Source organism: Dama dama, chromosome 12 (genome assembly GCF_033118175.1).
Source record: "Dama dama isolate Ldn47 chromosome 12, ASM3311817v1, whole genome shotgun sequence".
NCBI lineage: Eukaryota > Metazoa > Chordata > Mammalia > Artiodactyla > Cervidae > Dama > Dama dama.
The window spans coordinates 19,492,501-19,505,673 of NC_083692.1; the positions used below are offsets into that span (position 1 = coordinate 19,492,501).

Consider the following 13,173-nt stretch of genomic DNA (forward strand, 5'->3'; position numbering starts at 1 on the left):
CAGGGGGGACGCGATTCAGTCTACAGCAAGCACTAAACAATGGTTTTCTTTCAAGGGCAGCTTTAGGAACAGTTAACTGAGGAAAATGAAAAGGCTCCCCCCCACACCTTGCCAAAGATTGCCCCCTGCTCGCTAGTTCTTATAAAACACGACACAGGGAGAAGGCTTTCCGTGCCACCGTCAGAGGGAAAAACGTTTCAGTGCAAACAGGAGGAAGGTAGCAAGTTGGCAGAGCCGAGTTTTACTGTGTGTGTGCACGGGGGATGGCTGTGGACGTGTGGGCCGCTGAGTGAGCCCGCAGGAAAAGGCCAGGTGCCGGCGATCCTGCCACAGGCCTGGGCTCCTCCTTATCTCGGCTTATCTCTGTTTCTGAGCACAAATAGCTGTGATGGGCCAAGGTTCTGATTTTTACAGCCAGAAGGGACCTGTGGCCACGGAGCGGGGAAGGAGAGAGGGTAGGGGAGCTGCTGGAGACATGAAAGAATTCGGGGCCGGCCGCGAGGAAGGGCAGGGGAGAGTCAAGGACACCGGGCCCAGGAGAAGCAGGGCTGGGTTCCCTCCGGTGCCCGCCACCACCCCTCGAAGCCTGGAGACTGGGGAGGGAGCAAGTCTCCAGCCCGACGTGAGGACTTCGCTTCTGGACACAGGTGTGAGGTAGGGCCGGATACCCGTCCCCGGGTCAGCACACGGGAACAGAGGGGGACCCTGAAGAGGGAGGGGGCCCCAGGGGTCTGGGTTGGAGAGTTGGAGCTGAGAGCCCATTCAGGACAGTGGACGTGGGATCTAAGTACACAGGTGGGGGACGTCCCTCGTGGTCTGGTGGTTAAGACTCCATGCTTTCGATGCAGGGGGCGCAGGTTCAATCCCTGGTGCAGGGTTTGGGGGTGGTGGAGGACTAGGATCCCATCTGCCGTGGGCATGGCCGAAAAAAAAAAAAAGAGAGAGAGAACAGGCATGGTTTTCGAGAGAGGGAGGTGGAACCATGAGGATGAGGAGCCGGCTGTCTTAGAGGAGGTCTGGCAGGCTCTGCAAATCACACGTGGAGCCTCGTCGGCAATCATTTTGGAGAAGTCTTATTTTTTCACTTCATTTTTCCATTCTGAATCCTCTTTGGCGCCTGGAATCCATTTCTCCACAGATATGCTCAAGGAGGGCGCCTGGAAAGCTCTCAGAGGTAGGAGGGCTCTCCCCCTGCAGAAGGGATGGCTAAGGATCCCACAGAGCCCTCACGAAGGTCCGGGAACCACAGCCCGCTCTGCTCCAAGCCTCAGGCTGGGGGTTTCCTGCTCTGGCCAGGAGCCGGGCAGTTTGTCCCCCTTTCCTTCCCTGCTTCTGATTGCAGCCTTGAGTGGCCCGAAGTCAGTGAGAATATCCTTCTCCTGTGCCTTGAGCCAGCTTCTTCGAGCCCAAGACATCTATCATCCCCGGGGAAAGTCTAGCCCCTCGGTCTGGGGCAGACAGGTGACGGCTGAGGCTGGGCTGTGCCTGACCCACCCGGGGCGCGCTGGTCACCACTCCACAGAGTAGATCACTCACTGTCAGCCTTTCCCGGCTCCCTCTGACCCTTGCGGCTTTCATGCAAATGTCACCCCTGGGATCCTATCAAGTAGAGTTCTTTTTTAAAAAGAAATGCCGTATGGGTGGGGGGAGAGCTAAATTAGGTGTCTGAGATTAACATATACATACAACTACATTTAAAAGATGTAAACAACAAGGACCAGGGAACTATACTCAATATCTTATAATAACCTATAATGGAAAAGAATCTGGAAAAGAATATATATAAATATATATATTTATAATATATATATGTGTGTGTCTGTATAACTGAATCACTTTGCTGTACATGTGAAACTAATACAACATTGTAAACAACATTGTAAGTTGACCTCGTGCTAAGTCCCTTCAGTGGGATCTGACTCTTAGGCGACCTCATGGACTGTTACCCACCAAGCTCCTCTGTCATGGGATTCTCCAGGCAAGGATACTAGAGTGGGTTGCCATGCCCTCCTGCAGGGGATCTTCCCAACCCAGGGATTGAACCTGCGTCCTTTAGGTCTCCTGCATTGGCAGGTGGGTTCTTTACCAGTAGTACCCCCTGGGACTTCAATAGAAAAAAGAAATACCATGTTGAAAAGGACATTTTCCCCTTCCCCTGTTTAACTTGCTTTGCACAGGTTAGGGAGAACTGGCCATTGATTTTCTTCTAGAGAACAGAGCAAGCCCTGTGCAGATTTTGGCTAATTAACTTTTGGAGAAGTGCCGCTTGAATTTATCAGAGGGTGAAGTCTCTTTTCCCCTCCAGTGTCTTAAAAAAGGCTTTAAACTTTTGTTTCCGAATCTCTGCCAACGCCTGGCCTGTTTAAAAATGACTTCCCTGGAGACGATGGCAAAGGGTGATGGTTGTCATATTTTTGTAACTTCAATCTTCAATACAGTTGTTCTAGTCCTCAGAAAATCTCTTCCGTTTACATAAGAGAGGTATCATTCACACAAAGATTACATTTAAAAATACACATTCCCCCTCAGCATGCCTGTTACTAATAACATTGCATGTTATGAAAGTGGAAAGTATTTAAGATGAAATTAATTTTCACCCAGCGAGCCGCTTTGTTTGACTTTTTCGTTCCATTTGGTGTGGGGCATGGACTTGGCCAAATGCACTTCTCATTGTCAGCAAGTTCACCTCCTTGTTTCTCTTTTTTGGGATTGACGCTGTTAGAAATGAGTTCTGGGCACATCGAGAGAAATCTCATCTGGGGTCGTATTGTACATTTCTTTTGTATTGGCTTCCAGAAGTTTGTTTTTCTAAATGGAAACCCTCTTCTCTCCAGTTGATGAGTTTTAGTGTACAGTTTTCTTTCTTTCTCTTTCTTCCTTCCCTTCTTTCCTTCCTTCCTTCCACAGGTTCTTTTTCAGCAGAATTTCTGGAGTTGGAATAGTTAACATCTTTTTTGGCAGTCTGTCGGAAGATCGTGGGAAGCCAGATAACGGCTCCTTGCTTAGGACACCTCTTGGTCGTGTGTTCTTGTCAGTTCTCATCCATGTGATGCGGCTGGTCTCTGTTCCGTGGAGGGAAGGTGGAGCCCCCGGGACACCCCGGACAGGCTGTGTGTCCTAGCTGCCCTCGATGGTTCTGTTACACACAGCTGCATCGCCTTAGCAGAGGGAGACATTTAAGCTGGTGGGACACAGTTGCAAATGCTTCCCAGGAAATGGTTCTTCATTTTTGATCAATCTCATGATCCTTGTTTCTAATTTGATTATATCAGCCTATGTGCAGTTCTGTTTTATAGCATTCTGATGGGCTTTCATTCCCCCTCCCAATTCATTGTCAGCTGGGTGACTATTATAGTTTGATTACAGTTAGGTTTTGCAACTGCTAGACGCTTTCTGAGCTGTTACGCCATTCTTGTGAGGGGGAAGATGCCCAGAGGTAGAAAAGGAGGTTTGTCCACGAGTAGTTTCCAAAAGATGCTTCAGAAGCTTCAGTGATTGTATCCTCCCAGAATAAGGAATTTGCTTTAAACTTTTTGGTGGAATCTGACACTTTGACTTTTAAAAAAGAGTAAGAGGACAAACACTATAAGATAAGTACCTATATGTGGAATCTAAAAAATACAACAAACTAGTGAATATAACAAAAAAAGCAGCAGACTCACATAAAAAGAACAAGCTAGTGGTTACCAGTGGGGAGAGGGAAGGAGAGAGGGGCAAGACAGGGGCAGGGAATTAAGATGTATAAACTTTTATATATGGGAATGTAGCCAAAATTTTATAATGTAGCCAATATTTTTTAAAGGAATATAACCTTTAAAAATTGTGAATCACTATATTGCACACCTGTAACATAAAATATTGTACATCAATGACACTTCAATAAAAAAATAAAGAGGACAGACAAATCCATTTAAATTTTTCCTTTTGTTTTTTTTTTTTTTTGCTCCTCTAAATATTTTGGTTAAGAAATATTTTAAACTTAGACCCCCCCATCCCCCCATTTTAATGTCACTGTGTCTCCAGAGACCAAAACAAAGGGGGCATTCATAATGTCCCTTCAAAATGAGCTATTTGAGTCTCCCTTTTGGCTCTGAAAGCCCTGTGGCTCTTCTCCTTCTGTCTTTTCCTCCTTGTCTTCTCTAAGAATCTCTGCTTTACCTGGTAGGCATTACGTTATTACAGTTGCAATCCCCAGGACCATTTATTCACCTCTGTCTTGTGTCTATCGTTTATGTTAGGTATTTGATCTTATTGATTATGTTTGTGTTTTATTACATTTAATCAGTTATATCAATGTTATATTTTTAGTCTTTGAAAAGGACAGTATCTTAAAATTAGTAGCATCACCCAAGGATACCAAAGATTCAGGAACCGAAAATTTACTGTGCTTAATCAGATCACCACTCCAGTAAACCTGAAACCTTTACTTGAAACCTGAAACCAGTAAACCTTTCTATCTGTGGATTAAACTCTGGGAATCGAGTTATTTTGAGTCCCCAAATTCAGCTGTTATTGCTTTAAATGCTTCTTTCATTTGTTTTCCATCATAAAGTTATTTTTCTTCAAGTGTGTGGTTTTACAAGATTGGTGCGTGCCCTTCTTCATCTCCTCACCCCTATAATAGCTCTGTTTACAGGGTGTTTCCTCTGACCCTCTAGTCTTTTCTATAGGGTGTTTCTCTTCTATTGTAATGGAAGTCTTTGTATCTATGCTGGTGGTTTCAGTCCAATCTGGAGTGTCTTTGCTGGTTACCACTGAGGAATAAGTGTGGCTAATGGGGCATGTTAAGGGGCAGGGGGCTCTGGAAGCTGGATGTCCTAGTAGACTCCATGCAGAAGGTTGTACCAGAGCTACCCCCATTCTGGAGTTGGGACCTCCTGCTTCCTGGGACAGGGACATGTTACTCTTGTGTCGTGTGTGTGCTAAGTCACTTCAGTCGTGTCCGACTTTTTGCAGCCCCATGGACTGTAGCCCATCAGGCTCCTCTGTCCATGAGATTCTCCAGGCAAGAATACTGGAGTGGGTTGCCCTCCTCCAGGGGATCTTCCCGACCCAGGGGTGAAACCTGCGTCTCTTATGTCTCTTGCACGGGCAGTCAGGTTCTTTACCACTGGCACCACCTGGGAAGCTTTTGCTACTTCCCAGGTTACCTTTGCTGCTGCTGCTGCTGCTAAGTCGTTTCAGTCGTGTCTGACTCTGTGCGACCCCGTAGATGGCAGCCCACCAGGCTTCTCCATCCCTGGGATTCTCCAGGCAAGAACACTGGAGTGGGTTGCCATTTCCTTCTCCAATGCATGAAAGTGAAAAGTGAAAGTGAAGTCGCTCAGTCGTGTCTGACTCTTAGTGACCCCATGGACTGCAGGCTACCAGGGTCCTCCGGCCATGGGATTTTCCAGGTTTATTTTCGGGGTCCTAATTTCTCCATTAATGGGGTCTCTAAGTTCCCTGGTGGATCTGGTGCAGGAAATAGAACCTGGTGGAGACCTGAAGCTGAGCTGGATTCTGCTGCTTGCCAAAGCTCTTGATCCCCATTGTCTTGGTCTTCATAACTGCAAAATCTTCCCTGGCAGGTGGGTGGGTGACTTCAGTTTCCTTCTGGGTGTGTTCTGGTTTTCCCTGGCCTCATTCCCCCTCTCTCTGTCTCCCTGCAGGCTCGGGGACCAGTTCTACAAGGAAGCCATTGAACACTGCCGGAGTTACAACTCCCGCCTGTGCGCAGAGCGCAGCGTGCGCCTGCCGTTCCTGGACTCGCAGACCGGGGTGGCCCAGAACAACTGCTACATCTGGATGGAGAAGAGGCATCGGGGCCCAGGTGAGCCATGCCACCCTGATCAGAGATTGTGCAGAAATCCCTGCCGCCTGGGTGGGCGTGGAGGTGGGACAGGCTCTACAGGGAGTCTGGAATACTTTCAAGAAACTCAACTGCTTCTGTAACTCTTGGCACGTGCCCCGAGGATGATGCAGGACATTGAAGCCACACTGGCGGGAAGGGGCAGAGTGAAAGAATTCAGGACGTTTAATCCCTAAAAGGGAAGACTAAGGTCATGACAGATGCTTCACCTTTTACTCTGTGTGTTGGTGTAGCTTAGTGGCTATAAGCTGGAAATCTGAAGTCAGATTTCAGTTTGAGGCTGAGCTTTGTCATCAAACCTCTTGCCCTCTGGTTCCTCATCTGTAAAGTGGGGATACTAATAGTACCTACTTTAGGACTTTGTCAGGATTAAGTGAAAATCTTCATAAAAAACTCAGAACCTGTGTTGAGCACATAGTATGTACTAAGGCTTCCTTGGGGGCTCAGTGGTAAAGAATTTGCCTGCTAATGCAAGAGATGTGGGTTCGATCCCTGAGTTGGGAAGATCCCGAAGAAGAAAATGGCTATCTACTCCAGAATTCTTGCCTGGGAAATCTCATGGACAGAGGAGTCTGGTGAGCCACAATCCAGGGGTCACAAAAGAGTTGGCTACAACTTAGTGATTAAGCAACCAAAACAACAAAGTATGTTTTCCAAAAATGCTGCCTGTTATTGTTGATGTTGTTATTATTATTACTGTGATACTAGTCTTCTAGGCTTCAGAGAACAGAATAAAGACCACTGGGTGGAGATCAGGGAGGTAATTTAACACAGTTTTCTGGCTCTATACTGGTATATTAAAAAATAATTTTTTATAAAAGGTTTCAAAGCCATGCACAAGTGGAGAGAAAAGTAAAATGAATATTTGTGTATTGTTCACCCAGCCTCAACAGTGATCAACTCATAGCCAATCATTTCATTTATACTCACCTTCCACTTTCCTCCTTGAACCCAGGTTATTTTGAAGCAAATCAAGACAGCAATACTATTCATCTGTAAATTTTTCAATCTGTATCTCTAAATGGTAAGAATATAAACAAACATACAAGCCATACCTATCAAAACTCAAAGTTAAAAATGAGACATTAACAGCATCAAATATTTGCTCAACATTTATTTCTCCGTGTAATTGAAATCAGGATCCAAACAGGACTTCTACGTGAAACTTGGCTGATGTGTCTCTTAAGTCTCTTTAAATCTGTAGGTCTCTCTCTCTCTCTCACTTGTTACTTGTGGAAGAAACTGGGTTGTTTGCACTGTAGAGTTTCCCAGAGCCTGGATTTTCTGATTGCATCCCCATGGTGTTATTCCTGTGCATTGGTAGAAACAGATTCAGGTTCAATTTTGGGGCAAGAACAGTTCCTAAGTGGTGATGTGTGCTTTCATCAGGAGCCTCATGGGTTCTGGGTATTTCTCTTTTATTGATGTTAGCAGCCCTTGATGAAAATTACCTAGATGCTTTATTTTATCAAGGGTTCAGAAATGGTGACATTCAATTTGAGGCTATCATTATTTCTTCATTTATTAGGTCTACATCATTTATAAAGAGAAGCATCTCCTTATTAAAATTTGGTTATTGTGGGGTACAGTGCACATATGAAAGTATGGATAAATGATTTTCCCCCTTTAGTTATAAGTTTTCAAAATAATGAGCTGGTTCCCTAGTATTCTTCAAAGATGATCAATAAAGTTATTATGATTATCTTGAGTACCATCAGGAATTCACAGACTTAAACATATTGGATAATTTTAATCCATTGCAGCTATTATTCTTATCAATGCTTAAATTGCCCCCATCTTTGGACAGCTCAGCTGGTAAAGAATCCGCCTGGGTTCGATCCCTGGGTTGGGAAGATCCCCTGGAGAAGGGAAAAGCTACACACTCCAGGATTCTGGCCAGGAGAATTCCATGGACAGTATAGTCCTTGGGTTTGCAAAGAGTTGGACACAACTGAGCGACTTTCACTTTCACCTTGGACAGTAGGGTTTATGACCAGTGCTGGTGTATTGAAACAGCCTAGCAGTTTCTGTAGCATCCTTGCTATCCTAATATTGGGACAGATGTTTCAGGCTCATCTTGTGCACATCCTGCCCCAGACCCTGAATCAACTATTTCTTTAAAAAGCCCTATTTCCTCTTTGTAAGACTATTATTTGGAGACTACAATCTGGTGGCGCCTGTTGCTCCTGGGTTGGTTGTTGATTCTAGGACTTTTCAGTGAGCAGAACTAAGAAATATGATTTCTTGTTTCTTTTTTCTTGTTTCTCTTTTTAAGAGAAAACACATTGTTAAATTTACTGATATTGCCCATTCAATTCAGTTTTACTCAGCTTTAAGTTAACTATCTTCATTCTCTATCTCCTCTCTCCCACACTGAAAAGAATACTGGCTCTTTATGATGCCAGCATAGTTTTTTTGCTTTATTCTGCAGTAGACACACAACAATATCAGAATAAAATGAGACTACCAGCAATAAGGTGACTGAAATGGTTGAAGTTTTTCTTTCTTTCTTTGCAATTTTTTGTTGTCTTTAGCATATTTCCTATTAAGGATGTAGAGTCAAATTACTGTGTTTTAAGGTCGCTTGAAATAGTTCCTCAGTGTGTTTATAGTATTAACTCAATACACAGTTGGATTTATTTGTTTCATTTTTGTTTTCACTTATTAGCTTTTACCTTTTTTTTTTTTAAATTTTATGTAATTACTTTGCCTTTCTAAAATTAACTTTTTGTCTTGAAATAATTGTAGATAAACAGGAAGTTGTAAACATAATACAGAGAGATCCCCTTGTACCCTTCACCCAGTTTCCCCTAAGGGATATATCTTGTGTAATTATAGCATAATATCAAAACCAGAAAAGTGACACTAGTGAAATGTATGTGTGTAGTTCTATACCATTTTATCACATGTATAGATTTATGGAACCACCACCGCAATTGAGATACAAAACTAGTCCATCACCACAAAGCTCTTCCTCGTCCTGCCCTTTATAGTCACACCCACCTCCTCTTTCTTCATTTAGGTCCCTTTATCCTCTTGCATTTGTAATGTAGTATCTTAAACATTTCCTCTACGTACATTGAAAACCACATCAGACAGACTTATAATTTTTGTTTCAACTGTCAAACATAATTTAGAAAACTTAAGAGAAGCGTCTATTGTATTTACTCATATCTTTGCTCTTTTGTCATTGCTTCTTCCTTTCTGATGTTCCAAGATGCCGCTTTCATAATTCCTTTCTGATTAAGTATTTTCTTTAACCATTCTTTTAAAGTAGGTCTGATAGTAACAACTCTTAGTTTTCCTTCTTCTAACAGTGACTTGATTTTCCTGTTATTTCTTGTTTTTTCTTTTTGTCTTTGTTTTTGGCCACGCCCACACAACATATGAGATCTTAGTTCCTTGACCAGGGATCAAACCTGTGCCCCCTGCAGTGAAACACAGAATCCTAACCACTGGGCCACCAGGGAATTTCACCCTTCATGCCTGAAGGATATTTATTTCGTTGTTGGATATAAAATTCTGAGATGATAGTCCTTTTATTTTAACACTTAAAAAATGTCTTCTTCCTTTCAGCCTCAGTAGTTTGTGATGAGAAATCTGCCATCATTCAAATTATTTTCTCTTGAAAGTGAGGTGTCACTTTTCTCTCATTGATTTTGAAAGTTTTTGGTTTTAGTTTTCAGAAATTTGATTTTGATATGTTTTGGTGTAGATTTCTTTGAGTTTATCTTTTTCAGAATTTTCTCAGCTTCTTGAATCTGTAGATATATATATATATATATATATATATATATATTTTTTTTTTTTTTTTTTTTTTTGCCAAATTTCAAAAATTTTCAACCATTATTTCTTTGATTATAATTTTTAGCCTCACTCTTTTCCCCTTCTTCTTCTGTGATTCCACTGAGAAAGAAAATTCTGGGACTTCAAAATGTTAAATCTTTTGTTACAGACCGAGAAGTCCCCCAGGCTCCCTTCTCTCCTCCTCCTCCTTCTCCTCCCTCTCCTCCTTCCTTCCTTTTTTTCCGAGTCTACTGGATGACCTCTATTATATTCTCTTCAGGTTCATTACTTCTTTTATCTATTCTCTTCATTCTGCTGTTAAGCCCTTTCACTGAGGGTTTGTTTTGTTTTCGTTATCGTGTTTTTCAGTTCTAAAATTTCCATGTGCTTCTTCTTTACATCTTCTATTTCTCCGTGGGACTCCGTAGTTTCTCATGTGTCTCAGGTGTTAACTACTTGTCTGAAACACTCTCACGGTGGCGCCTTTGAAACTCCTGTCAGACGATTCTAACACGTGGTGCTGTTTCAGTGCTGCTGTCTGCTGTCTTTTCTCACTCAACTTGAGATTTTCCTGGTTCTCCATAGGAGTGATTTTGATTGAATCCTGGACATTTTGGCTGTAATGCTGTGAGACTCCAGATGTTATTTAGATCATCTGTTTTCACACACCTCCTCCGACACTGTGCCGACAGGGGAAGAGAGGTGCCCTTTGTTACTGTCAGATGGATGTGGAGGTCCAGGCTCCCCATTCAGTCTCTGTTGATACCCCAGAGGGGGAGGGGTACCTCATTATTTCTGGGTGGAGGTGGGAGTTCAGACTCCCCACTAAGCCTTCACCAAAGCCACCCTAGTTGGGAGGAGGAAGCACGCCTTATTACTGGTCCTTATACAGCTTCCACTGCCGCCATGGGGTGTCACTTGACCTCCTCTGACACTAAACCAGCAAGGATATTAGGATGCCCTGCTGGGCTGCCTCTTCCCTCGTCCTTCAGCTAGAGCGAGCAGGGTTTTCTTGGGGCTTTTTTGGGTCTACATTTGTTGGTGTTTCTGGATAATCAGCTTTTCTACAACTCAGTCTGGCGTGTATAAAACAAAAAAAAAATGCCCAGAAACTTGCCACCCTGTTGTTTCTTGGGTCTGAAACTCCCTAGCAGGTCATTCTCTTTACCTTTCAGTATCTTATTTTTGTTGTATAAACAATGTCTAGGAGTTTTAGTTGGGCTTAGTGGGCAGAATATGGGAGAGTATATCTACTCTTATCTTTTCAGAAGCAGAAGTCCCTGGGTTGTTTTTTTTTATTAAAAAAAAAAAAGTTAACAGCTTTATTGAACTGTAACTGACATACAGCAATCTGCACATATTTAATGCGTGCAATTTGGTAAGTTTTGACATGTATATGCCTGTGAAACCATCACCACAATCAATATAATGAACGTATCCATGACTCCCCAAAGTTTCCTTGTGTCACTTGTAATCCGTCCCCCCTTTTCTGCCCCCTCCCTCTACCTTCCATCTCTCCCAACCCCCAGTCATGTTTTCTGTACTGGAATCATACAGTATGTACTTCTTTTTTTGGTGACTGGTGGATAGGGTCCTGACTTCTTTCACTCAGCATAATTATTTTGAAATCATCCATGCTCTAGCATGTATCAGTGATTTATTTGCTTTTTATGCTGAGTAATATTCTATTATATGGCTACATCACAGTTTATTCATCTGTTGATGGACATTTTGATTTGTTTTTAGTTTTTGGCTGTTATAAATAGAGCTGTTGTGAACATTTGTGTGTCGGTCTTCACATGGACATATACTTTCATTTCTCCTTGGTAAAGTACCTAGGAGTGTAATGGCTATGTCATAAGGAAGGTCTGTATTTTACATTTTAAGAAACTGTCGGGCTGTTTTTCAAAGTGGTTTTATCATTTTATATCCACCCCAACAATGTACAAGAGTTCCAGTTCCTTTATATTCTCACTAACACTTGGTATGGTCAACTTTTTAAAGTTTTAGCTATTCTTATTTTTATACAGTGGTATCTCATTGTGGTTTTACTTAGTATTTCCCTAATTAATGATGTTGAACATCTTTATATGTGCTTATTTTACCATCCTTTGGTAAAATGTTCAAATCCTTGGACCATTTTAAAATTGGGTTGTTTGTTGGTTTTCTTATCGATGAAAATAGATAGTTCTTTATATATATTAGATTCAAGACCTCTCCAAATTTGTCCTTCTTTTTTGAAGTTGTTTTGGCTACTCTAGGTTATTTGCACTTCATAAAATATGAATTTTATAATCAATTTGTCAGTTTCTACAAAAAACATGGTGGAATTTTGACTGAGATTGTGTGGAGTCTATAGATCAACTTGGGGAAAACTGACATTTCTTAATGTTGAATCTTCCAACCCATGGATATAATGTATCTCCCCATTTACTATTATTCTTTTTAATTTTTCTGATCAATCACTTTTAGTTTTCAGTGTACAGGTCTTTCACATTTTTGTCAGCTTTATCTCTATATACTTAATATTTTTGATAATATTATCAATAGATTTTTAAAGTTTAAATTTTCTGATTTTTCTTTGCTAGTGTACAGAAATGCAATTATTTTTGTGTATTCACTTGTGTCCTACAATTTGCTGTACTCATTTATTAGTTCTAGTAGCTTTCTATAGATTGCATAGCATTTTCTCTATAGTTGATTATGCTAGTGAATGAACAAAGCTTTTCAATATAGATGTGTTTTATTTATTTTACTTGTCTGTGTAAAGTAACAAGTACTGTATTGTCTATGTAAAATGACAATTACTATCTATGTAAAATAACAAGTATTGTACTGGAATGTCCAGGACAATATTAAGTAAACATGGTGAGAGTAAACATTCTTTTGTGGTTCCTGATCCTAAGGTGAGAGCATTCATTTTTAAGTATGACGCTAGTTGTAGTTTTTTTTTTTGTTGTTGTTGCACAACACAGCATGCAGGATCTTAGTTCTCCAACCATGGATTTAACCCTGGCCCCTTGCAGTGAAGGCATGGAGTCTTAACCATTGGACTGCCAGGGGAGTCCCAGCTGTAGGTTCTTTATAGTTGCTCTTTATCAAATTGAGCATGCTCCTATTTCTAGTTTGACAGTTATTTAAATCAGTATTTGGTATTGGTTTTGTCAATTGATTTTGCTGAGTCTATTGAGATGATCATGTGATTTTGCTTTTGTTAATTGTTAATATGATGAGTTATATTGATTGGTTTTTGAATGTTACATTAGCATTGCGTTCCTAGGATAAACCCTACTTTGTCATGACATGTTATCCTTTTTATATATTGTCAGATTCACTTTGCTAAAGTTTAATTAGAACTTTTGCATCTATCTTTATGATAGATATTGGTCTATAGTTTTTTTTTTTTTTCTTCTCCTTGTGTCTCTGTCTGGTTTAGGTATTTGGATGGTGTTGGCTTCATTTACTGAGTTGGGAAATATTCTCTCCTTTTCAGTTTTGTGGAAGAGTTTATATGTAGAATTGACATTAGTAGCTGC

General features: G+C 41.5%; 1 protein-coding gene across 5 annotated transcripts in view; it reads left to right on the plus strand.

The window, feature by feature from the left end:
* The window catches only part of DPF3 (double PHD fingers 3), a 285,832-nt gene that overhangs the window by 114,770 nt on the left and 157,889 nt on the right, over positions 1-13,173 (plus strand). For all 5 annotated transcript variants that reach the window (XR_009695069.1, XR_009695068.1, XR_009695067.1 and 2 more), the window contains one exon: positions 5,652-5,812. Coding sequence is in view for 2 of the 5 variants with exons in the window: in XM_061156751.1 (XP_061012734.1) it covers positions 5,652-5,812 (161 nt within the window). In the remaining 3 variants the exon portion in view is untranslated. The remainder of the gene's footprint in view (positions 1-5,651; positions 5,813-13,173) is intronic.